Source organism: Schistocerca piceifrons, chromosome 5, assembly GCF_021461385.2.
Source record: "Schistocerca piceifrons isolate TAMUIC-IGC-003096 chromosome 5, iqSchPice1.1, whole genome shotgun sequence".
NCBI classification, from domain to species: Eukaryota; Metazoa; Arthropoda; class Insecta; order Orthoptera; family Acrididae; genus Schistocerca; species Schistocerca piceifrons.
In genome coordinates this window covers 159524312-159547556 of record NC_060142.1, presented here as the reverse complement: position 1 = coordinate 159547556, position 23245 = coordinate 159524312, and the positions used below count along the sequence as shown (strand labels likewise).

At 40.6% G+C, this 23245-nt stretch overlaps 1 protein-coding gene across 2 annotated transcripts in view; it reads left to right on the top strand.

Moving 5' to 3' along the window:
* LOC124798050 overlaps positions 1 to 23245 on the top strand; it is a 97154-nt gene that overhangs the window by 9118 nt on the left and 64791 nt on the right. Inside the window, exons 2-3 of one of the 2 annotated variants that reach the window (XM_047261276.1) lie at positions 15898 to 16039; positions 19477 to 19723. In XM_047261276.1, the coding sequence (XP_047117232.1) occupies positions 19638 to 19723 (86 nt within the window). In that variant the 5' untranslated portion in view covers positions 15898 to 16039; positions 19477 to 19637. The remainder of the gene's footprint in view (positions 1 to 15897; positions 16040 to 19476; positions 19724 to 23245) is intronic. The other variant, XM_047261275.1, reaches the window with a different exon arrangement.

Here is a 23245-nt window from a genome sequence, read left to right as displayed (position 1 = left end):
AGTGCATTCTTTCAGTCTTCTGGAAAGTTTTCAGTGTTCCAAATGGTCTCTATTAATTTGTGAATCCTTGTGACAAGGTATTCACCCCATTCCTGAATTGTTTCAGCATGGATACCATCTTCTCCTGGGCTTCTGTCCTTTTCAAGCCATTTTATCTGCTTCCTGATCTCTTCTACAGTTGGCGGTAGGTATTCAGGGTGTGTTATCTGTGGTAGGGGGAAGTTAAAGAGTGTCATTGGGTCTTCACAATTTAACAAGTCACTGACATATTCTTCCCATCTCTTTGCAATTTGATATTCATTTGTTAGCATCTCTCCTTTGGCATTTTTTATGAATTTCTCTGTGGGTTTATAGGTTTTCCTCAGATAATTGATCTTGCTGTACATGTTCTCGTCCTACTTCCCTGGAAGTCTTCTTCTGCTTCTGTAATAGCCCCACTCACAGACTTCCTCTTTTCTCTCTGCAAAGCGGCTTGTGTTTTTCTTCGGACTGTCAGATTCTGCCTTACTGCTCTGATCAGTTGCTGACTGTAACCAATTGTCACAGGCTTCTTTTCTCCTGATGACCCCCTGTTCATAGACCTCATTGAGCCATTTCTTCTACCTTGCCACTGTTTTTCCAGTGACTGCTCCTGCAGCCTTTGTAACCACATTTCTAATTTCTTCCCTTTGCTGATTTACACCTGAGTCCTCTGTTTCTGGCAGTACTGTTAAAACGATTCCTAATCTCAACTTGAAGTTCATTTCTGGTTTCTTCCTGTGCTACTTTTTCTACTTCTAACCATGCCACTTTCTTTAGTTTACTTCTTTGGTTTGGTTTCAGGGTGACTCTGAGTTGACTTTTAACCAAGAAATGGTCCGAACCATACTCAGCCCCCTGGGAATTTCTTACACCCATAATCCAATTCCTGGCTTCTGCGTTGATTGCTATGTGGTCTATTTGGTTGACTGTTTCTCCATCTGGGTATATCCATGTTCCTTTGTGCACCTGTCTATCTGGAAAGTTAGTGCTAATGATAAACATGCCCTTGGACGTAGCAAAGATAATTAGCTTAGTCCATTGTCGTTGCTATTTTCATACAGACTATGAAGGCCTATTGTGGGTGTAAAGCTTGTCTCCTTTCCAGCCTTGGCATTAAAATCATCAATGAGAATTCTGCAGCTGTTTTTAGGGATGGAATCCATAACATCCCCCAACCCCTGCATAGAATATATCCTTTACTTGATCTTCACTTTCTTCTGTTGGTGCATGACAGTTCACAAAGGTAAGTTGGTAGGCTTTCACTGATAAAGCTAGAACTGAGATTCTTGGGTTCACTGCAGTAAAATTCTTTACCATAGGCACAATGTCTTTGTTAACGCAGAAACCAGTTCCAAAACTGTGCTTGACTTCTCCCCCATAGAATAGTGTGTAATTTTCTTCGTTTAGTGTCCCGGTACTTTCCCATCGAACTTCCTGCAGGGCAACCACTGACGTGTTCTGCTTTTCCAATTCTCTAACTAAAGTTATTGCTGCCCCAGGTTTGTACAGGGACTGTACATTCCATATTTCAAATCATAGCCCTTTTCTATGCTTAGTCCGTTGTATTGGGTGTCTGCTCTGTGTCAGAGGCTTCTCTCTAGCTTTCGTAACATGACTGGTTTTATGAGGTGGGGTTGTTAGACCTACGCCCAACCCCCAGTCTGGAGGACCAAGGTAAGTCTGGATCATCACCTTCAACCTGTCCAGCTCTGGAGGCCCTACCGGTAGCTAAGCTACTGCAGGCATAGTTCTCAGGATCATTTGACCACACAAGCCCCACGACCATGACAACATAAGGATACCATTGGGGGGAGGGGGGGGGGGGGATGAATGTAGGTTGTTGCAATATTTATTCAGGGATGAAGAGGCTTTTCACGCAGGATAGAGTACCATGCATAGCTACATCAAACCACTGTTCAGACTGAAGACCACAATAACCAAAACAATTATTTCTTGCATATATGCTTAACTTTTTTTAATTTTATTTATTCGTGATTATCTGACAGCCAGTGGCATTGCCACAGAGGTAACGTCGGTTCCCCTCGGATCGCCGAAGTTAAGTGCTGTCGGGGTTGGCTAGTACATGGATGGGTACTGTCTGGGTCTGCCGAGTGCTGTTGGCAAGCAGGGTGCACTTCAGCCCTTGCAAGGCCAATTAGGGAGTAGCAGCACTGGTCCAAAAACTGACAATGGCCAGGAGAGCAGTATGCTGACCACATGCCTCTCTGTATCAGCATCTGGTGATGCCTAAAGGTTGAGGATGACATGGCGGCCAGTCGTATCCGCATCTGGTGATGCCTAAGGGTTGAGGATGACGTGGTGGGCAGTCAATACCAATGGGCTGTCAAAGTCTGTTTGTTTTATGATGATCTCACGGTACTGTCTTGCATTGCCAAATTACATTTCTTATTTGACTGTATGACAGGTGTCAGTTCACTTCAGCAAAAATATTGTGGTACCTTTTCTATTTCTGATAGACCAACAACTTATCTGTAAGAAGTAGATTTTCTGACAGAAATAAATTCCTAGAAGGATGAGAAAATTACTAAAATATTTCCTTTCTTTCTGTGAGTGAACATGTATAAGAAGAGGAGATAGCAGATAAACTTTTGGTCGTAAGACTACCAAACAGGGCATCCAGTAAGGCTGAAGATCTCCTGTAGAAATATGTCAGCATTTCAGATTCAGCAACTAAAACAGTAGGCCTAAGCTTAACAACTTCAGAAGTTACTCAGCTTGCCTGGACATGTAGTATCACTTTGAAGATGTTGTTATTTGTTAGTAAAGTTTTCAATCCGAAGACTACTTGGATGCAGCTTTCCATGCTAGCATGCTAGCTCTTCATCTGTGCATAAGTATAACAACCTACTTCTATTTGCCCATGCATTTGGTATTCAGGTCTTGCATGTCCCTCTACAGTTTTTACCCCCCCACATTTGTTCCATCATGAAATTGACAGTTTCTTTTCACCTCACATGCTATCAAGTGATCCCTTCTCTTGCTCTAGTTGTGCCTTTCTTTTCTTTTCTGTTTTTTTATTCTCAGTTTTGTTTGTAATCCGATCTACCCCTCTAATGTTCAACTTTCTTCTATTGTACCACATTTCAAAGGCTTCTGTCCTCTTCTTGTCAGAACTGCTTATTGTCCATGTCTTACTTTCATACAAGGCTATGCTCAACACTAATACTGTGATGATATAATGAAGAGGAAAGGCACTCAACTGGTAAGCAGCTCAGGACATAAGTGGGTGCTTGACAATATTCTGCCAGACAAGTGAAATATTGCTGATCAACCATATGTATTGTTCATTAGGTAATGTAAATTTTCAGAATATACTGTAAAAGCCCAATTGAAGTCCAGTGGGACTTACATCTTACTGTTTTTCAAAAACAAACAGTAAGAGCAAACAACCCAATACATGTCTTCCATGAGAAATTCCTTCAGGCCAGAACCCAAACATTCAGCAGTGAGTTTCAAGAATAAGTTAAATGAAATCAGTCATGAAAGTGTTAAATGTATGAAGGAGGAAAACCACTTCAGAAACTACTGGTACTTAAAAAAGCTGCAAGAAAATAAGAGATTTCTTTTTGTGATAACACATTAACATTATTATATTAAAAAAAACTCAATATGAGAATCTAAAAATGTCATTTCACTCAGGTATTTGTATGGGTTGTGTGATTCTCATTGTGAATACTTGATATTGTAATTGTAGCACAACTGACTACGTTTGTGCATTTTGTGAATCACAGTTTTACATTTCTGAGCATTTAAAGGAAGTTGTCAAGTTTGCGCCGTACAGCTCTTTGGATAGACGGAGTAAAGATTCAGTGGGAACGCTGAACTTTTTCTGTTACAGAAAGTGTGGCCCCCATCACAGCCTTCACCAAAGTAGGTGTAGGCATTCTAAATATGTGCATCAAGTACACCTGCCAGGCCCACTACTTTAATTTCATGTGTGGCAGCTTTGTCACATGTGTTCCAGGGCTATAAATTTGCTGGCAGTTCCCAATAAACTTGTCAAGTATCCAGAATCACTCTGCAGCGGAGTGTGCACTGATATGAAACTTCCTGCCAGATTAAAACTGTGTGCCGGGAGACTCAAACTCGGGACTTTTGCCTTTCGCTGTACCTTGTCAAGTATGTCCGTATTGGCAGCAGCTGGATCATATTTCTCCCTCTGTTTCCTCCCGCCCGATTCATCGAATTGAAATGCTGTAAGCAATATTCCTGTTTTATCTGCCAGAATTGATGTGTAAATAATTGGCCCCCAAGACCGAAGGGGAAAAGAACGAGGTCATAAGCTCCCTTGAAGATTTGAATATACTGCAAAGAACTGCGACTTCAGTAACATTGTTCATTGAATGAAATTTTGACTATGCGGTAGAATGTGCACTGATATAAAACTTCCTAGCAGAATAAACCTGTGCGCTGCACCGAGACTCGAACTTTGGACCTTTGCTTTCGCGGTCAAGTGCTCTACAGCGTTCACTTCCTTTACAGTGGTGTCTTTGTGAGCTATGCCTTCTTGTAGTTCATTAGCAGAACCCAATTTCGCCAAATTTTCATTGGTATGTTTTAAAGTCGTCTGTCATGTTGTTGTAAAGAAAAGGCAGCACACTTCTCCTGGCACTGGTTTTTTTTCCTACCATGATAGAACCTTATATCTTGGATAGCCATACAGGGTGTACGTAAAGTCCGGGAACACTTTCAGTGCACAAGAACTAAACATGGTACAGATGTCATAGATATCTGTACAATGTCTGGTTCTTGTGCAATAAATAATTGAAAGTGTTCCCAGACTTTATGTACACCCTCTACTTTTAGGTTGTTTGAATGCTGCTGTTCGCATCGCGTATGGGAACTGATGACCATGTGAAAAATTTGTTTCTTCCGTAGTGAGAAACTGGAAGACACTATCATCTTGATTGTCATCGTCCAAACGCTTAGATGAGCTAGAACCTAAAACATGTCAGGCTGTGATTGGTTTCAGTTTTCTTCGTGAAATTAGCTATTTTATACTTGAATAATTTCTCAAAAGTTTCATCATCACGGAAATCATCGTCTGGAGAGTCACAGTTAGTATCTGTTTTATTACTAGGGTATAGGATACTAAGGTCCTCATCCGGAATTTGACTCATCCGAATTCTATTCCGAGTCGGATTCTTGAAGGTAATTTTGAGAAAGTGCGAGAGCTACAATTATTTTCGGCCGCTTTGAAACATATTTGGAGCCCTTCATTGTGAATCTGTAAAAAAAAAAAAAAAAAAAAAAAAAAAAAAAAAAAAAAAAAAAAAAAAACCTGAATAATTAAAATTTAAACGTAAAACGCGAGTTGTAACATGTTTTTCGATCATCTGTGAATACAAAAATATCAAACGTAGTATGGTAGCAAAACTTGCAATCAAATTGATCAAATGTTCTGATAAAGAAAAAAGAGCTCGTAGGAGAGTGGAACATCGGTCAGACATACCGACAAATACGTGACACCAGAACTGTCTTGTCCGCAGCTCGTGGTCTCGCGGTTGCGTTCTCGCTTCCCGAGCGCGGGGTCCCGGGTTCGATTCCCGGCGCGGTCAGGGATTTTCACCTGCCTCGAGATGACTGGGTGTTTGTGTTGTCCTCATCATTTCATCATCATTCATGAAAGTGGCGAGATTGGGTTGAGAAAAGCTTGGGAATTTGCACGGGCGCTGATAACCGCGCAGTTGAGCGCCCCACAAACCAAACATCATCATCACCAGGGCTGTCAGGCCGGGAAGAGAAAGCGCATTTTCGGAACACGGTCTCAAAGACCGACACTACGTTTATATGTGACACATCTTCCTGAAGACAAATTTCGGAAACCGTTTTTCGCTGTCGTGTTTACATGTTAAGCGGATTTGCCGGCCCAGTTAAATATGGCGCCTGGAAAACAGATAATACAGTTTATGAATTAGTAAGCACAATCGCTATTTCTCTTCAGTTCGACTAGGTGTAAACAGTTTCAGTAATATATTTCTACTTATCCTTAACTGTACAACAAGCCACTCCGTCCATATTAGCCGAAATTTTTTTAAAAGAAGACGAAACCTGGCAGCCCAAGCACGTTCCAAAACCGGCTGAGTTTGCATGGGAGCGAAAATCGATCGTGGAGTTGGTAAACCGGCAACCAGAAGCGGATTTCCGGAATCGATTTTGCAAGTGTTCACGTGACTGCCCAGATAGAGAATTGGGAAATTTGTTTAGGAGATCCTGTTTTGGGAGCCCAGTTTAAACGGGATGAGAATGTAACAAAAAAATCTACTGACTGGGAAACAATGATGCGCTGACAACGAGTTTTTGCCCAGCAGCCGTTCGAAACCCCTAACGTCAGCTGTGGTATCTCAGACCGATGCACCCTTCCGAGGGTTAAAGTTACGTATGTTCAAATGATGCCTCTTTCCTCGTGCGCAGACGCACTGAATAAAAGGGCAAGCACAAAAATTGGTGGAAAGAACGCAAGGGCGTTCTCGTATCCTCATTGCGCAAACAGTCTGCTATGAATCTCCTTTATTGCTTGTGAGCTTGCGTTACGTTTATTGTGATGAAAAGGCGACAGAAAAAACAAACCGCAAAAGCTACTGTAGGTAAAGAAGCTTTTAAAAAAACATAGGTACTAGAAACTCAAAGCGGTGACAACGTTTTGTGTGCGAATTTCAGGTGGAGGTCACGACGACATTTTAGATTTTCTGCTTGGGAAACTGCAGCGATAAGGCTGGCAGTAAAATTTTGTTAGCTACTAACTGGCGACTTATATTCTCGTTTGAATTTTTATTCCTCCTTTCAAAACAGACCATTTCAGCTCTATTAAATTTTTAACTTGTATGTGGGATAATTGTAATTTATTATTTGATTGTTTTTCACTGTAGGAAATGCCTAAGCTTGTAATTATTAGCATATTTTGTTTGTGTACTGCTCTCATTTATAATTGTGACTAGTTCCGCATCCATGCAGTTCCCATGCCTACTGAATCAGTGAAACACGAATGAATAAATAAAAATAAAAGTGATTGTTCCTGAAACTGAGAAATACTTAAGGGAGGTTCTTAGTCGTTATGTAATTGTGAATTTGCTTTCAATGCGTCATTTGTACTTAATCATGAAATATGTGTAGATTAGCGTCCTCGGACGTGACGAATTTGGGAATTTCATAGACGTAGAAATCCACTAGAACGGTGATTGTGTTTTTCAGTCTCGTTTTTTTTGCATCGTCAGTGTACTTCATTTCTGTTTTTAGTAGTTTGTTTGAGAGCTACACATACTCCATCACTTCTTTTGTTCATATGTCATTCTCCTCAGTTGTTGTGCTTGTAAGTCACTGTAGCATGAATATTCGTCCACGGTTTTCATATACACTTTTCATAAATTTTTAGGTTATTCTTCTCATCTCAGTTTCTTATTTCGAAATTTACGATATCTTATTGTTTACAGAAATACGATCGGGAACTTTTTATCAAATAAGTGACGCTCAGGGCAACACATCTCGAATTTTTATTGAAATAATGTTCAGAAGCGGCTTTAAACACGACTTTTTTTTCTTAGTCCGCAATCGTCTATAAACATCTTAAGCTTGCTTTCGTCGCAGTGAACAGACATTATTGAACATAAATCGCTGTATGGCATAACCTCGACACACATACAAGTATGGACCCCAGTTGCCCGTCGACTGCTAAAAAGCGCAAAGATTCCTGGCGAAGGTGGATAGCAATGCGCTTTATGTACGGCCACCATTTCCGGGAAATTACGCGGGCACAAATGCGCATGCATGAACACGAAAAAGGCATCGTGTCGACGCACCGTAACTCCAGTATCTGCCCTCTCCGGAAATATCGTCTGCTACGACCTACTGGAATCCGGGAAAGGATTGTCAACTGCCAGGTTACCTGTAATAGTAGCCTCTAACTTCCAGAGAAAAAGGATTTTGGGCGAGAAGTAACTGCCACAGAAAAATAACTTACAGGTACGCTCATCCACTGACGATTATTTCCATAGATCACGCGCGCTTGACAGTGATAACTGCCTCGGAAAAATAACTTACACTTTCCATGGTCCCACGAATTCTAGTGGTCACTATGCGTTGTAAGGTAGCATGAAAACAAAGTACGCAGTTTGAGAAGCAGATGGCGCACAGTTCGTCAGCTGTTTGCATGAGCTATAGAATACTTGGTAAGTCCTTCAGCTCTGTTCGTTTATCCGTGGTCTGAGGCGATGCGAAAACGTAGTACGCACTTTGGTAAACGCGCTGTTGGCAGTTCTTACAAGGGAACCTCCCCATCGCACCCTCCTCAGGTTTAGTTATAAGTTGGCACAGTGGATAGGCCTTGAAAAACTGAACACAGATCGATCGAGAAAACAGGAAGAAGTTGTGTGGAACTATGAAAAAATAAACAAAGTATACAAACTGAGTAGTTGATGCGAAAGATAGGCAACATCAAGGACACTATGAGGGCGGGAGCGCCGTGGTCCCGTGGTTAGCGTGAGCAACTGCGGAACGAGAGGTCCTTGGTTCAAGTCTTCCCTCGAGTGAAAAGTTTATTTTTTTATTTTCAGTTTATGTGACAAACACTTATGTTTTCATCACTTTTTTGGGAGTGATTATCACATCTACAAGAAAACCTAAATCAGGCAAGGTAGAAGAATCTTGTTACCCATTTGCCAAGTGTACAAGTTAGGTGGGTCGACAACATATTCCTGTCATGTGACGCACATGCTGTCACCAGTGTCATATAGAATATATCAGACGTGTTTTCCTGTGGAGGAATCGGTTGACCTATGACCTTGCGATCAAATGTTTTCGGTTCCCATTGGAGAGGCACGTCCTTTCGTCTACTAATCGCACGGTTTTGCGGCGTGGTTGCAAAACACAGACTCTAAACTTATTACAGTGAACAGAGACGTCAATGAACGAACGGATAGCTCATAACTTTGCAAAAATAAAGAGAGTAAACTTTTCACTCGAGGAAAGACTTGAACCAATGACCTCTCGTTCCACAGCTGCTCACGCTAACCACGGGACCACGGCGCTCTTGAGCTCACACTCTCCTTGATGTTGCCTATCTTTCGCATGGACTACTCAGTTTGTATATTTTGCTTATTATTTCATAGTTCCACACAACTTCTTCCTGTTTTCTCGATCGATCTGTGTTCAGTTTTTCAAGGCCTATCCACTGTGCCAGCTTATAACTAAATCTGAGGGGGATGCGATGGGGATGTTCCCTTGTTAGAATAATTGCTAGGATCAGATGAGCGATTATTATAGTAACTGCTACTTCTCAGTAACCGGTTATTTTTGCTGGTCAAGTTATTTTTTGCCACCTCTAGCCTCACATCGTAGAGACGGTAGAGGTAACATGTGCCAGCAATGCCAATTCCATCTTCTGACGAATTATCAAGAGACACAATGTTTGAGAACTGATGGTGCTTCCTACTGGTCCATTAGATTACGGATGAACCGTGAAAACGTTTTTCCTTTCCACAGATCGTGCAGACCACAACATCTTTTTTAGTTTTTGTGTAAAAAACCACCCATCTGAGCATTTTGGCATTTTGTTCCAGATGGCAAACACAAAGCTCACGCAGTACAACGCGCGCGAGCGCACGCACGCACGCACGCACACAGGTCATACCGGACTCTAGAGTCCATTACCGCAGCAATGTATTTTCGCCATCTGTCCCTGTCTTGGGCTATTTCCTTCCATTCACCTTCAATACCTAGGCTCCTCAAATCAGCCTTCACATTGGCCTTCCATCTACGCCTTGGTCTCCCCACAGGACGTTTTCCCCTCTAAGTGCCCTACCAGTACTCTGCGCGCTGCCCTGCCCTCATCCATTCGAGGTACGTGACCTGCCCATCGCAGCCTACTTGATTTAATAATACTTATTATGTCAGGGCTTGAATAGAGTTCGTGAACCTCTTCGTTATGCAGTTTTCGCCACTCTCCACTAATGTCATCCCTTTTTGCTCCAAAAATTTTCCTCAAAATTTTATTTTCAAATATTCGAAACGGCTTTTCATTTTGCACAGTGAGAGACCAAGTCTCACACCCATACAGCATAACTGGTAGTATAATAGTTTTGCATATTCTCATCTTTAAATTCCTACACAATATCTGTGATGAAAGTAATCTATTCAAGTAAGAAGTAGCACGCATTTCCTGCCCGTAATCTCTTCTTCAGTTCGGATTCAATCTCATTTCTCGAAGTGATGTCCACGCCTAGATACTTAAATGTGTTCACTTTTTCAAACTGCATGTCTCCAACTCTTAACATTTCCTGATCTACTGCTGTCGGCATTCTAGTAGTAACCAGGTATTTAGTTTTGTCTTCACTTATCCTTAGACCTACATCTTCACTAGCCTTGATTAATGCATTCACAGTTGCTGTTACAGATTCTTTCGTATCGCTAATGATGTTTAGATCATTTGCATACCCTAATATCTTAATATTTTCATTTAATGCCACACCCTCTGAATTATCTGCTGCCAAACGCGAACACACTATTAATAAATACGACGAAGAGCTGAACTAGAAGTTACTGCAGATATCAGAATGACTATTACTGACGGCAAGCGATAACAAGGTGCGGTTAACAATAACACTGTTCTACAAAAAAAAAAAACTTTTTTTCTATTTCTGATAAAAAATATTGTGATCCTAGTTGTATTTTGAGTGCTGAATTGAAAACTGTTTTTGGTTTTTTTCTGTCAGAGATAGTTTATGAGTAATCGCAATTTTATTTCTCTTTTCAGTTTCTGATATAGTGCAGCAAACGTGAGGTGAAATTCGACAAACAAATGCACATTTTTATGATGTTATAAGTTCATCACATTAATGGAGGGTGGGATCTAACATATAACACAGTAACCTTTGTGTATTCACTTTGAAGCATTTATTTGACATGAGAAATTACAGAAAATTGACAAACAATGAGCTACTGCCTTGTAATGCGCATCACTTTTTTCTCTTGTATTGTGAATCTTTCTTCTCTCGAATGATATTCCAGCAATAATCCGCTAACATAGAAGGTACCCACTTCCCTTCGTAGCGCCTTTCTATGGTAGAAATTTCTTTATGGAATCTTTCCCCATGTTCATCCGATACGTCACTACAACTCTCTGTGAAATAGTCCAGATGAGAGTCCATCATATGTACCTTCAAAGACATATTGCACCTCAAATCCTGATATGCTTTGATCATATCCTTCACCATTGCTTTGTAGTTAGTAGCTCTTCTTCTTCCGAGGAAGTTTTCCGACACCATCTTGAAACAGTCCCATGCGGTTTTTTCTTTATCAGTTAAACATGCTTCAAAATTTGCGTCTTTCTGCAGCTTCCTGATTTGTGGGCCCACAAATACACCTTCCTTTATTTTTGCAGCTGAAAGACGCGGGAATTTGGTAGCTAAATATGCAAACCCACAGCCTGTTGGATCCATGGCCTTCACGAATTGTTTCATAAGGCCAAGTTTGATGTGAAGCGGTGGAAGTAGTATATATTCAGGAGCTACCAGACTTTCACGTTGTACATTCTTTTCGCCAACTTTCCATCTTCGCCTAGGCTATTTCTTTTTCACGTAGTGATAATTTCGGTCTCGACTATCCCACTCGCAAAGAAAACAGGCATAATTTGTGTAGTCTTGTTGCACTCCAAGTACCATAGCAATTACCTTGAAATCTGCACATACTTTCCATTCTCGATGAAGGCAGATCTGGGTAAACAATGTGCCTCTTCGACTTTTTGTTTGTAAAACCCTGAATTTTTGTTAGACAGAAATAACAATCAGTAACATGGTCCTTAGGCTCCCTCCACACCATGGGAACAGCAAACAACGCTACATTCTCTTTACCTTTCCACCACTGAATTAGTTTGCAGTAACATGTAGCACAACAGAAATGTGGTGCCCATTCTTTATATTGGTCTCCTACCTCTGCTCCAAAAAAATGTTTGTATGCTTTCTTTATGACTGAAGAAATTTTCTTCCTATTTCTGGCAAAAGTGAACTTCCCACAGATGTAGCAGAAGTTGTCCGGCTTATATCGACATCCACGATGATGTGGCATTTCTGCAAATTTAAAAATACCACTTTGGTAATACACCTGTATTAAATTAATAGTAGGGAACTAGAGGAACATTGATGTGTAAAAACAAGCAGTCATTTTACCTTCAGCACCAGGCTCAATCAGTTTACACACAGGAACTAAAAAATTCAACCGTGCTCGGAAATATGACAGACAGTAATTTGTCAGCCAAAACACCCACTCGTTAAGACTGACACAAATTGCGGGTAACACCACTGTTGTAAACTCGATGCACCTGCCCCTAGGAGGCGTGAAGCTTTACTGCCGAGGCAGCGACCGGCTGTCGCCGTTCGAGTTAATGAGATGTTTCAGGTGGTCTTAATGACATAGGTGTGGCGGGGGATAACCTAATAATGTCTGATTCTTCCCACCTGCTGTTGCACAAGAAATTATCACGTTCTATCACTACTGGATGCGGCAACATACCCGTATTTCTCTATAACGTCTCTGTGTTTGCCATGAATTATTTTGTTTCCATATTTGAATTTCCCACGGTAAAATGGTCTAGAAGCACCTACTTTAATATCAGAAATAGAACCCATGTTGAACAGTGTAATGATTTAACAGCACCAGAATGATCTGTTGTTTCTGCTAAGAATTGAATGCACCTGCATTCTGATGAGTCCAGTTGTCGCTCCCAGGGTGCTAGAGTGGTGTGAGCTCGGCTACACCGCTAATGGATTATTTATACTCCACAGATTTTGAAATATAAACAGCATTGTGTGCGTGGATGTTAATTGTACGTATGTAGCCGGTGATGTAGTTTTATGTACAAATTATTTACCTTTCACACAAATAAATGGTAGAATAATTGGTTACAGGCTAGATTAAAATTATTTTTAATTTTTGGACATTTTCCATAAAGCGGAATGCAAACTGTCTCTAAAATGAGGCAAGGTTGCTTTCTTCCTCATATATCCTTAAGGGAACCATCAAGTTCAGTTTTGCACCACCAACTACGTCTTCAGTGTGTCTGGGTTTCCCCGGATTGGTCATGGTATTGAGGAGGGCTTCCCGAGGCATAGTGGAGGGATTTTTATACAACTGTCCGGGTAAACCCGGACCTTTTTTCGTGTCTGCTGAAATTCCATTGATTGGAAGTAAATAGATTGTAATAAACCTTAGGTAAATTCTTTAAATGAGAACTGGCCCTTTGGTGGTTACTTCGTTTTAGTCTACTAAAAACCAAGCGGCAAGCTCGCTTAGACGCTCACCTGTACACACACGGGTTTTTAGAAATAATCTGTATTTCTTTGATTACGTATATATCACAAATGGGAATAGTTAGAAAGGTGCAGTTTGCTTCATAATGTTCAAACACACCTAAGGCTGTTTTTAATTTTTTTTCATTCAAGTTTTTTACTGGTCCCTCCACTCCCCCAATTTTGACAGTGTGTGAAATGGTTAGTACAGACCAGACCTGACACGCTGGTCCTGTGGAACTCCATTACATTTTTTTCTTTGGCGGGACTGCAGGAACTGTGAGCTCACGTCATAGTGCTACAGCACACGTTAATGAGAATATGTTAGGCTAGACATGGAACTGGAATATCACTTTGATGTCCTGTGTGCTAAAGATGGCGCACATAATCAAGGTTAACATCTGTTCCCGCCATCCCTGTCATCGTCGTCGTCATCCCCCCCCCCCCTCCCCCCTTGTGTCAGTCTTGGTTTTTCTCTCTCTGCCCTCGAATTTCTCCTGGATTTATCAGAAATTATGTAACGATTTATCCTGAATTAGATTTCCATTTCACCTGTATTAGTATGCTGCTATTGATAGCGTATTTTCTCAAATAAGTTGTGTATGTAGCGTTGCCATCTGTCTGGATATATCGGGACTGTCTCCGCTATGCACTTTCTTGCCCCAACATCCCAACAAGACCCAATTTTGGAGCATGCTGTTACGAGCTTGGCTCAAATCCTGAAGTAATATCATCTGTTAGCACAGCATGTAAATGCAGCCTCAGTTAGTTGTATTTATGTCAACAAGTTTGTATTCACAGTCGTCTCACAGATGACATTGCATCCTGTATTGATGATGTAAGCAGCTTCTAGACCTCTCCAATACTACGGAACAGGAACTGTTTAAACAGCACGAGGAGGAAGTATCGCGCGGTTCCCATTTGAAAGCGATCTGAGAGGACTAAACTTTCTAAACGTAATACGAACAAGTAACATAATGTTTGAAGTGTTTACTGCTGGTATATAGGGCGCAAAGTGTATAGTGACTAGTACTTCGACAACTAAAGTGTTATTGTTGACCGTTAACCATCTCATAAACTTATCATAACCTATGAAAATGCCAAAGGATGGAAAGAGAAAGTGTCACTTTTTGTATGATTACACAAAAGAGTGGTCTTTTGTCAAGAAAGGATGTACGGACCAGGAAGCGTTGTGAGATTTGTAGCTGCTTGATCTAAATAACTCGACGGAGGTGAGGCAGATGTGAGGCATCACATTTCTACGAAGAATCATACAAATAGATTCGCGGCAGTATCGATATCAAAGCCAATTTCTACATTCACCAGAAACAACTGCTCGTTGCTGCTGCAGAACTAACAGAAGGTTATAATGTTGTCAAGCAACATCTGTCCTTCAGTTCTCTTGGCTGTACTGTAAAACTGAATGCCGCAATGTGTCCTCACTCCAAAGTCACTGGAAAGTAGTCTACAGCCAGGACCAAAGCTACAGCGATTGTTTAAAATATCCACGCACCACATTCCATGTCCAAATGCACAAAAAAATTGCAAGAAGTTTCATTTTAAGGCATAGGTACACAAAGCTGTAAAGATGATTCCTTTAGTTGTTCATAACTTTACTGAAGTTGACAGAATCCGATAGGTAATGTTGGAATTTTGATCGCTGAATAACAAAACATCGGAGACAATTGCAAAGTTTTGTCTAGTCACTTTAAGGCAACTGCAAATGCCATTAGATAAATAAATCATGTTTTGTGGAGACAATACCAATATCAATTTTGGAGGGCATCATCGACGCGGCCATCAGAATAGTGTTTCACCAAATTAAAGAACAAGGAAAAAACATAGAAGGCATTGGATGCCCTGCCCATATTCTCCACGATACTATATAAAGTACAGCTGAAGTTTTAACTGTTGACATAAAAATAATCGTCATGAAAATATTTAATTATTTTTCAGTATACACAGTAAGGACAGGGAAGCTGGAAGAGTTCTGCTTATTTGTTGATGACGGTCATCAGCCTCTTCTATCTCACTGTTGCTTATGCCCACTGTTGAGAGAATTCTTAATCTTAGATTCCATTAAAACAATTTTTTGATGCCAAAAATAGATCACGTAAAATAATTTGAGGTATTTTTTTTTTCAGTAATCTGATCAGTGAAATTTACTTCATGTGTCTGCAGTCAAACTTGGCTCTGTGTGAAAAAAATATAAAAAGCATGGGGAAGAATAGTGTCTCAATAATCGCATAAAGAAATATATCAACCAGCAGTCAGATGTGTGAATGAAAGGAAGACTGCCAGTCTTATTGGCATGCAAACCAAGATAAATTTGAACAAATTAAGGAATGTGAATCCTAACCATGTAACAATTAATCTGATTTCTAAATTCGTGGAAGAGATGGATCCTTTGTATACTATAGCATTTGATTACTTAGAGAAATGGGCTATTTCTTTTAATAAATATCAAGTATTTAATTGGGTGATACTATTTGAAATCCTGGATTGGGTGATGATTGAAAAGACTATTATATACCTGACTGAAAATAGTGTGAGTATTTCAGGCAGCATTTGTTTTCAGGAATATATGTATGCGAAGAGCATTTTAGAAACCAAGCGTGACTCAAAAGAATGGAAGTGTAAACACTCTGTGGAAGAAAAGTGAATTTACTTTCTTAAGGAGACCAAAAATCCTGAACACAAATGACAACTGCTGAAATTATGTGAGTATTTGTTTTCTATTGCATCACACAACACCACTGTGGAAATATTTTCACTGATGTCAGCCCAGAGGACTGATGAAAGAAATCAATTGCTGCCAGGGACTGTGGAATCAATCTTACAGTGCCAGCTTACTGCAAGCTGACTTGCAAGGAGTGTTATTAATATGCAAAAGGGAAAGGAACTTGCTGAAAAAGGTGAAGTCTTCCGAAAAATATAGTGTACTAACTATTTCTGCTGCAACAAGATCCATGTAATTGTTTTCTAAATAAAAAGTAATTGTATTAAATAATTTTTTTACTTAATTTCTACACCATCTCAGTGTGTCCCAACGGGGTCCCAGCTAGGTATGGCAACCCTAAGTGTATTGAGCTGCGACAACCCACAGTTTGTTGTAGAAACTACAAAAGCGATGTTAGTGACTGAACTGAACTGTGATGAAAGTTGAGTTGAATGTTTTCACATGCTATTGAAGAATATAGACATGCTGAAGAAAACTTAAGACATTGACAAATATTATATGTTTGCTCCCACTCCATCTTAGAAGGTACTAACAAAATAAATATTATTGTACTTTTTGTAACAAATTAAAGTGAGAGTTTACATTTTCACATTTAATTAAGATTTTTTTTTCAATTTTAAAATTTTTAATGTGTCCCAAATTTGGGTCTAGATAATATGGTGTCCTTAACACACTAAACTCTATTAGGCAGCTAATAGAACCTTAGTTGTGTATGAACATTATGCTGCAAAGTGCACGTTTCTATCTCTCCCCCTTCCAAAATATGTCTGATCAAAGTTGTAAAGATCATTTTGGAAAACACTGTATTTTGCATGCTTTTTTATTGAGAACCGTGACACCTCCCCACTCGACAGACATCTGAATACTGTATTTTAAATGTCATTTGCTTTCTACTCATTGATCTGTATTAAAACTGATTTAATTTACATTCATATTCCTTGCTGCAAATTAGTACTATGTTTGAACATGAACGTCTCTATAATGCACTTTCACGAATCCTCGTTACTGTAGTATATTAATTAATATCTGATGGGATGAGGCATGTGCCCGCTGGCTTTATCAGCATTGAAATGCAAGCAAGGAAACATTCCCCCTCTCATGTCCCTGCTCCCCATGGTACCTTGTGGCCATCGGCCAACTTATGATCTATAGACTGTGTGTGTGTGTGTGTGTCCAGGAAAATAATCCAAGTTGATTCAGATGTCCAGGATTTTAAAAGTTTTTGTGTGGGATTATCATTTTAAATGATAGCAGGCCTATCCTAGCAATAAGCTCTCTGAGGCTAGCTGTCATTACTATTCAACAAACGATCTATATGAAATGAGGATGACCTCAGAACATAGACAACATGTGTCATTCGTGCTGACACAATTTATGATTTGCACACAGTGTGATCAGTACACACCAGCAGTCTTTTCCAGATCTTAGACAAAACGTCTTGCAAGCATACTGTCAGCACACTTATGTGCTTTCCCAACCTGTCTGCTATTTTTCTGGCAGGTTCTACTACTCACCTAACGTTGAAGCTCTCAGTGACAGCATGCCCTTCCCCTGTGTTTGTCGAGACTTGGTAGGAGATGAGACTATTTTGATGGTTGAAATGTATTAACAAAATAGGACATCACCTCATTCTTGGCTGTTGCTGAGGCATTAGGCAGTAACTGTATTACCAGTTTGCACATTTGCCTTCCTCCTGGGATATGCAGATCCATCACTGCTGTGCATCAGAAGACACTGTGACAATGTGGATTCCAGTGGTACCAAAGGTGCTACAGCTTTCTCTACAAGTGTCCCCAAATCACTGCAGAGTATTGTGACAACCTGAAACCCGTCAACCATGGCCAACACAGCTTGTAGCTGTTTCCAGGCAGTGACCAGTTTGCCATTCACTAGCAGTAAGCACAGGACCTAACCCTGTCACACAGAAACTACATAAAAATCAAGATAAAATGTACTGTGGCAAACAAGCAATAACACTAATTGAGAAAGTACAAGCAGACAACAATAGGGGTTCAAGTTACCTAACTGTGGTATTGTAGGCAGAGTACATCTGTTCTACTAAAGTTCTGATGCACATAAAATATAAACAAGAAAACTGAAAACCAGCACTGAAATTTACACTACAAAGTCAGATCACAGGACACTAAAAATTACAAAATACACAAAACTTAGAAACAAATCAATAACATTGCTAAAAACACATAAATGAACAGTTAGTCAAATCTTCTCAGAAGCGTATAAGAAAGGCACTAAACTAAATGTGTGTACAAACTGGTTTTTGCCGCTGCTGCAGGAAACACCTTCCTGCTCTAGGAGCTTCTTACTATGGCAGCAGTTAACAAAATTAAAGTGAATCTGGTGACACTAGTGCTTATGGTGGTGTGAAACTACACTACTCCCAGGTAGGATAGAGAACAGGTAACCGAAGAGTCCGTGAAGTGTTTTTGTGATAACAAGAGTAGTAATTAATCTCAGCAGTAAACCATGTAGCTTAAAATTCCATGCCAGCAGTGTGTCCCTTGAAGTAAACAGCAATTTCTATTACTATACTCCAAGTGCAGTACATTTCCGACATGGCAAACTGGGGTCAGCTGATTTTCCCATGTGAATCTAGGTGCACACCAGCTATCATTGGCTATGGCATGATATAGGGACTTTGATCAAACAGCATTGGTATTGGAGCAACTATTTTGATCCAGCTGGGATACAAGTAATGGTTTATTGAATTCTTTGTGAAAACCCGTGGAGACCAGAATCGTAGAGATCACTCTGATCTGTCCTATTATAAAAGAAAGGTGCTTCAGTTCATTTTGCTTCTGGTGATGTTCCATATGGTTTTCACTTTTTTATGATACTTTTATTTTCCCCTCTAAGATCACAATATAATATTTTATAGGAGACCAAGAGATGAATAGACTAAACAGATTCAGAAGGATGTAGGTTGCAGTAGGTAATGGGAGATGAAGAAGCTTGCACAGGATAGAATAGCATGGAGAGCTGCATCAAACCAGCCTCAGGAATGAAGACCACAACAACAACAACAGCAGTCTTTATAGTATAATTTAAGGCTTCTAGTAGCCATTTGTTTTAGGAGCAGTTCTCTCTTTCTAAAAGATGCAACACATGTTATTAGTGTAATCAACTTTGTCAGAGATTTTTAATCTGAATTGAGCTTTCTTAAATGGGAATTAGATTTCTGTTAGAAGTAGAAAGAAGTTTACCACCATTAAATTTCTCACCTACAGTGTTTGTGTAGTTACTATCTCTCATGTTTTCCATCTCCTCCCTCATGTGTTGTGCACATAGGGGGTGTACTTGTGTACGGTAAGTGTGAAAGTGACTACATATTTGAATATGTGTTAGTTGTAAGTTTTTTCACTCCAGTGTTGAAGTCTTCAGTAATTGGTTTGTTTTCAGGCCCTTTTGTGAAAATACCATTGGCACTAGTACTATCAGGAGATCCAGAGTTTAGAAAACATCAAAGACATTTGGGTTTAGCAAAGTTACTAGTTGAACGTGGAGCAAATCCTAACTTACGCATACCAACATCGGAACTTCAGCGAGCAAGTCCAAGTCCTATGGAATACTTAATAAACCTACTTAGTAGCACAAGGGATGTTGTATTACAACAAAGTGTGTTCATTTCCAGTGATCAGAGTGCAAGGTAAGTGAGTTAACAGTTACTTCAAAAGCTACACTCAGTTTCTTTACACACATTATAATGTGTGTTTACATTTTTGTCAGATTCGAGCACCTCTGTGCTGGACTGTCATGCTGAAAAATCACAATGTATACCCATTTTAGATGGTACTAGAATCAGTCTGTGCAAGCTGTTTGGCAGTACTCAAGTTTATAGGATATTTTGTTGTAGTCACTGGCAGTACACTGAGGGCAGTCATTGGCAGTACACTGAGAGCAGTTATTGAAATTTATATTTAGTGTGACTGTTTTATATTACGGAGAAAATGGCTGAAGACATGAGAACTGATTACACTGGTTGTACCACCTTATCCACTTAATATACTTACTACAGTAAAGTAAGGAATCTTTAACATAAAAACACAGTGTGGAAAAGTGGGATACCATTACAAGTTTTCTTAGTAATTCTTCAGGCTTTCCTGGTGATCTGTTGACAAATTGATATCAGTGTCATCCATGCATAATATGTTGACAGCGTGACTTGTTTGTCTTTGTCACATGCTACCTGAGAAGGCTGCTAGTCGACTAGAGTGGGACCAGTATTTATTGCCTATTGCCTCCCACCCCGTATTGTCCTTCCACTGGAAGTGTCTTGAGATGTTCCGTCTTTGGTCTGGTGCCCCTGGCCGCAAGGTGGTGTTCTGTTCTCATCATGGTGCTTCTGGTGCCCTGTCTGGGGTTCATTCCCTGTATCCAAATTCTCAGTTCATCTCTTTATTGAGTTCTGCTGCTGCCACATTGGGTTTTTAGTAGCTCTAGTGCAGAATCCCAGGCTTTGCTGAGTAGGTACCCTGTGTCATGATTCTGCTGCTCTCTTCCCATAGCTTCCTGGTTGCCAACCTCTCATCACTGGAAATGTTCGAAATAGGAGGTTTCGTCTTAGTAGTTGTTGTAGAGGTCTTCCTGCAGATTTCTTGTGCCACTTTTGGTGAAAATGTGTGGCAACTTGCTCTACTGTACTGATGAAACTTGGAATGGATACTTCCCTAGGAGTACTTGTGGAATTGAAGCCCCTGCTGAGTAACTTGAAGGTGGTTTCGTCAATCTGCTTGCCACTTCAGTTAATCACAATGCAAGTATCCTTCATCTGCTGAGCCTTTTTACACATACAGGCAAACTTTTCATACTGGCACACAGAGGCATACTTCCTGGTGCATTCTGCTAGAGACCAGATGGCACTATTTACACATTCCTAGTCTTTACTTGCCAAGGAGGCTGCCACATAAAGGTAAAGTTGTACATGCTCCCTGGCCACCAAATCGAGCCTGTGACACGTATCCCTAATGCTGCCCCTCATAAATTCTATGCTTGCTTATGTTTCATCTTTTTTGCTGCTCTGGGGATGATGTGATATGGTGCCTCAACTTTCAAGGAATTTGCCTGTTTCATGTTTAATCAGTTTGGTGGGACAAGTTGCCAACACACTTCCACCAAATGTGGCAGAAGAAATCTGCCAGGAGACCTGTAGGGTGATCACTGAGACAAAACCACCTTAATTGAATTTTTCCAGTGCTGAGACTGGCATGAAGAAGCTTCAGGAAAACTGTAACAGTGTGGTTTTGCCAGCAGACTCATTATGCAGCAGACTGATCATGATCAGAAAGTTCTTCAGTTTCTGATAGACCCAATAATGTACTCCCACTGACAAAATGGACAAAAAGGCCGTGGAACTCTTGAAAGCTACAGGCATGCCTGACAACATCAACAAACAACTATAACCTAGGGCATCAGTTCCACGAAGACTGTATGGACTGCCAAAAGTATACAGAAGTGTGCCACTACGCTCAATTGTCAGTAACATGGCACATCAGCATATCCAGCAGCTAACTATTTGAAGAAACTTCTGTGCCCATATGTGGTGAAGTGTGTTCAACACATCAACAACTTGGAGGACTCCTTGCAACATCTTGAACTACTACTACATATCATGGAATCTGATACAATGGTCAGGTTTGATGTGGTCTCCGTGTGTACCTTGGTACACTGAAAAGCTCACAAGAACTGACGACTGAGGAATTTGACAGTGCTGTGATGATTCTATTCAGATGTACGCTGACTTCAGCATATTTTCTGTGTGAGAACCAATATTATGAGCAGACAGAAAGGGTAGCCATGGGCAGCCCCCATTCTCCAGCGGTTGCCAATCTGTTTTTCGATAAATTTGAGAAGGAAGACATAGAGGCAGCTAGATATGAATTCGCAACAGTCTCCAGGTATGTAAGTGCGATAGAGAAGAAGTGCAAGATAAGCAAAGGCTGTGGCTTACCTGCCCTGTGTGGGATCTATTTTTGCCAAAGTCACCAGGATTCAAGAAGCGTAACATCAAGGGTATGTTCTGTCCACCCACCAAAATTAGAGGACTACTGGGAAACGTGAAAGATGACCTTGGTCTACACAAACCAGGAATTTATAATATACCATACCAGTGTGGTGTATCATACTTTGGACAAAGAACTAGGATACGGACTTCAGAGGCAAAGAACATCAGCACATCCAGCTGAGACAGACAACTAAATCAGCCATTGCCGAGTACTTTCTGGAACTTAATCTTGACATGATCTGTGAAAAATGAAGGTTCTGGCACAGACCCACAGATATTGACTGGGTCAGTTATATAAGAGTGTCAGCACAGATAGAGTTGGTGGAAAAACTTATGATTCGTTACACTTGGTACCAGCTCAGCAAAGCCAGGAATAAAGCTCTAGAGTCTCTAAAAATGGAATGGCGGTAGCAGCAGAACCCAACTAAGAGAATAAGTGAGAATGTGGATTTGGGGAACAAACCCAGACACAGCACCAGAAGCACTGTACTGAGAGCAGAATGCCAGATCTCTGTCAGACGTACTGGTCCAAAAATAGAACACCAGGTGTGGAAGACAGAATGTCTCAAAGTATTTCTAGGGGGAAGAGACCCTAGATGGAATGCCAAGAACTGACTATGGAGGCAAACAGGAAAAACTGGATCACCAGCTAACGTGTTCATATACTGGGCCGAAGATAGGATCCCTGAGGATGCTTCTAGCAAGAACAGATCGCAGATGGAACACCTGAGGCCGATGGAAGGGGGGGTAGGTGGGGGTTGGGAACCAGTAGGTGTAAATACTGGATACATTCCACTCGATCAACAGTGTCAGGTAGCGCCTGATGAAGACAAGTACATTGTTGAAATTTTGTACATGATCAATGCTGATATCTGGCAGAATACCTGACACCTCGAGGTGTCAATTTTTCTTAGGGTTCCTGCAGTAGTGCGGGTGGAAGTCTGAAATGCACAACCCAGCAGCAAGAAACATGGAGGAGGAAAAGTACTGTATTAAATTAGTTTTCAGGATGGTAGTTCCCCCATCGAGAGGGTTAAGGTTGCTAATAACAGAATTTTTGGGGGTTAATTAAAATGGTCATGCATTACACCAAATGTATGAGAGCATAGTCAAACAGGAACAGTGTAGAAATCAACAATGGAATGCCAGCAACATGTTTGTGAAATG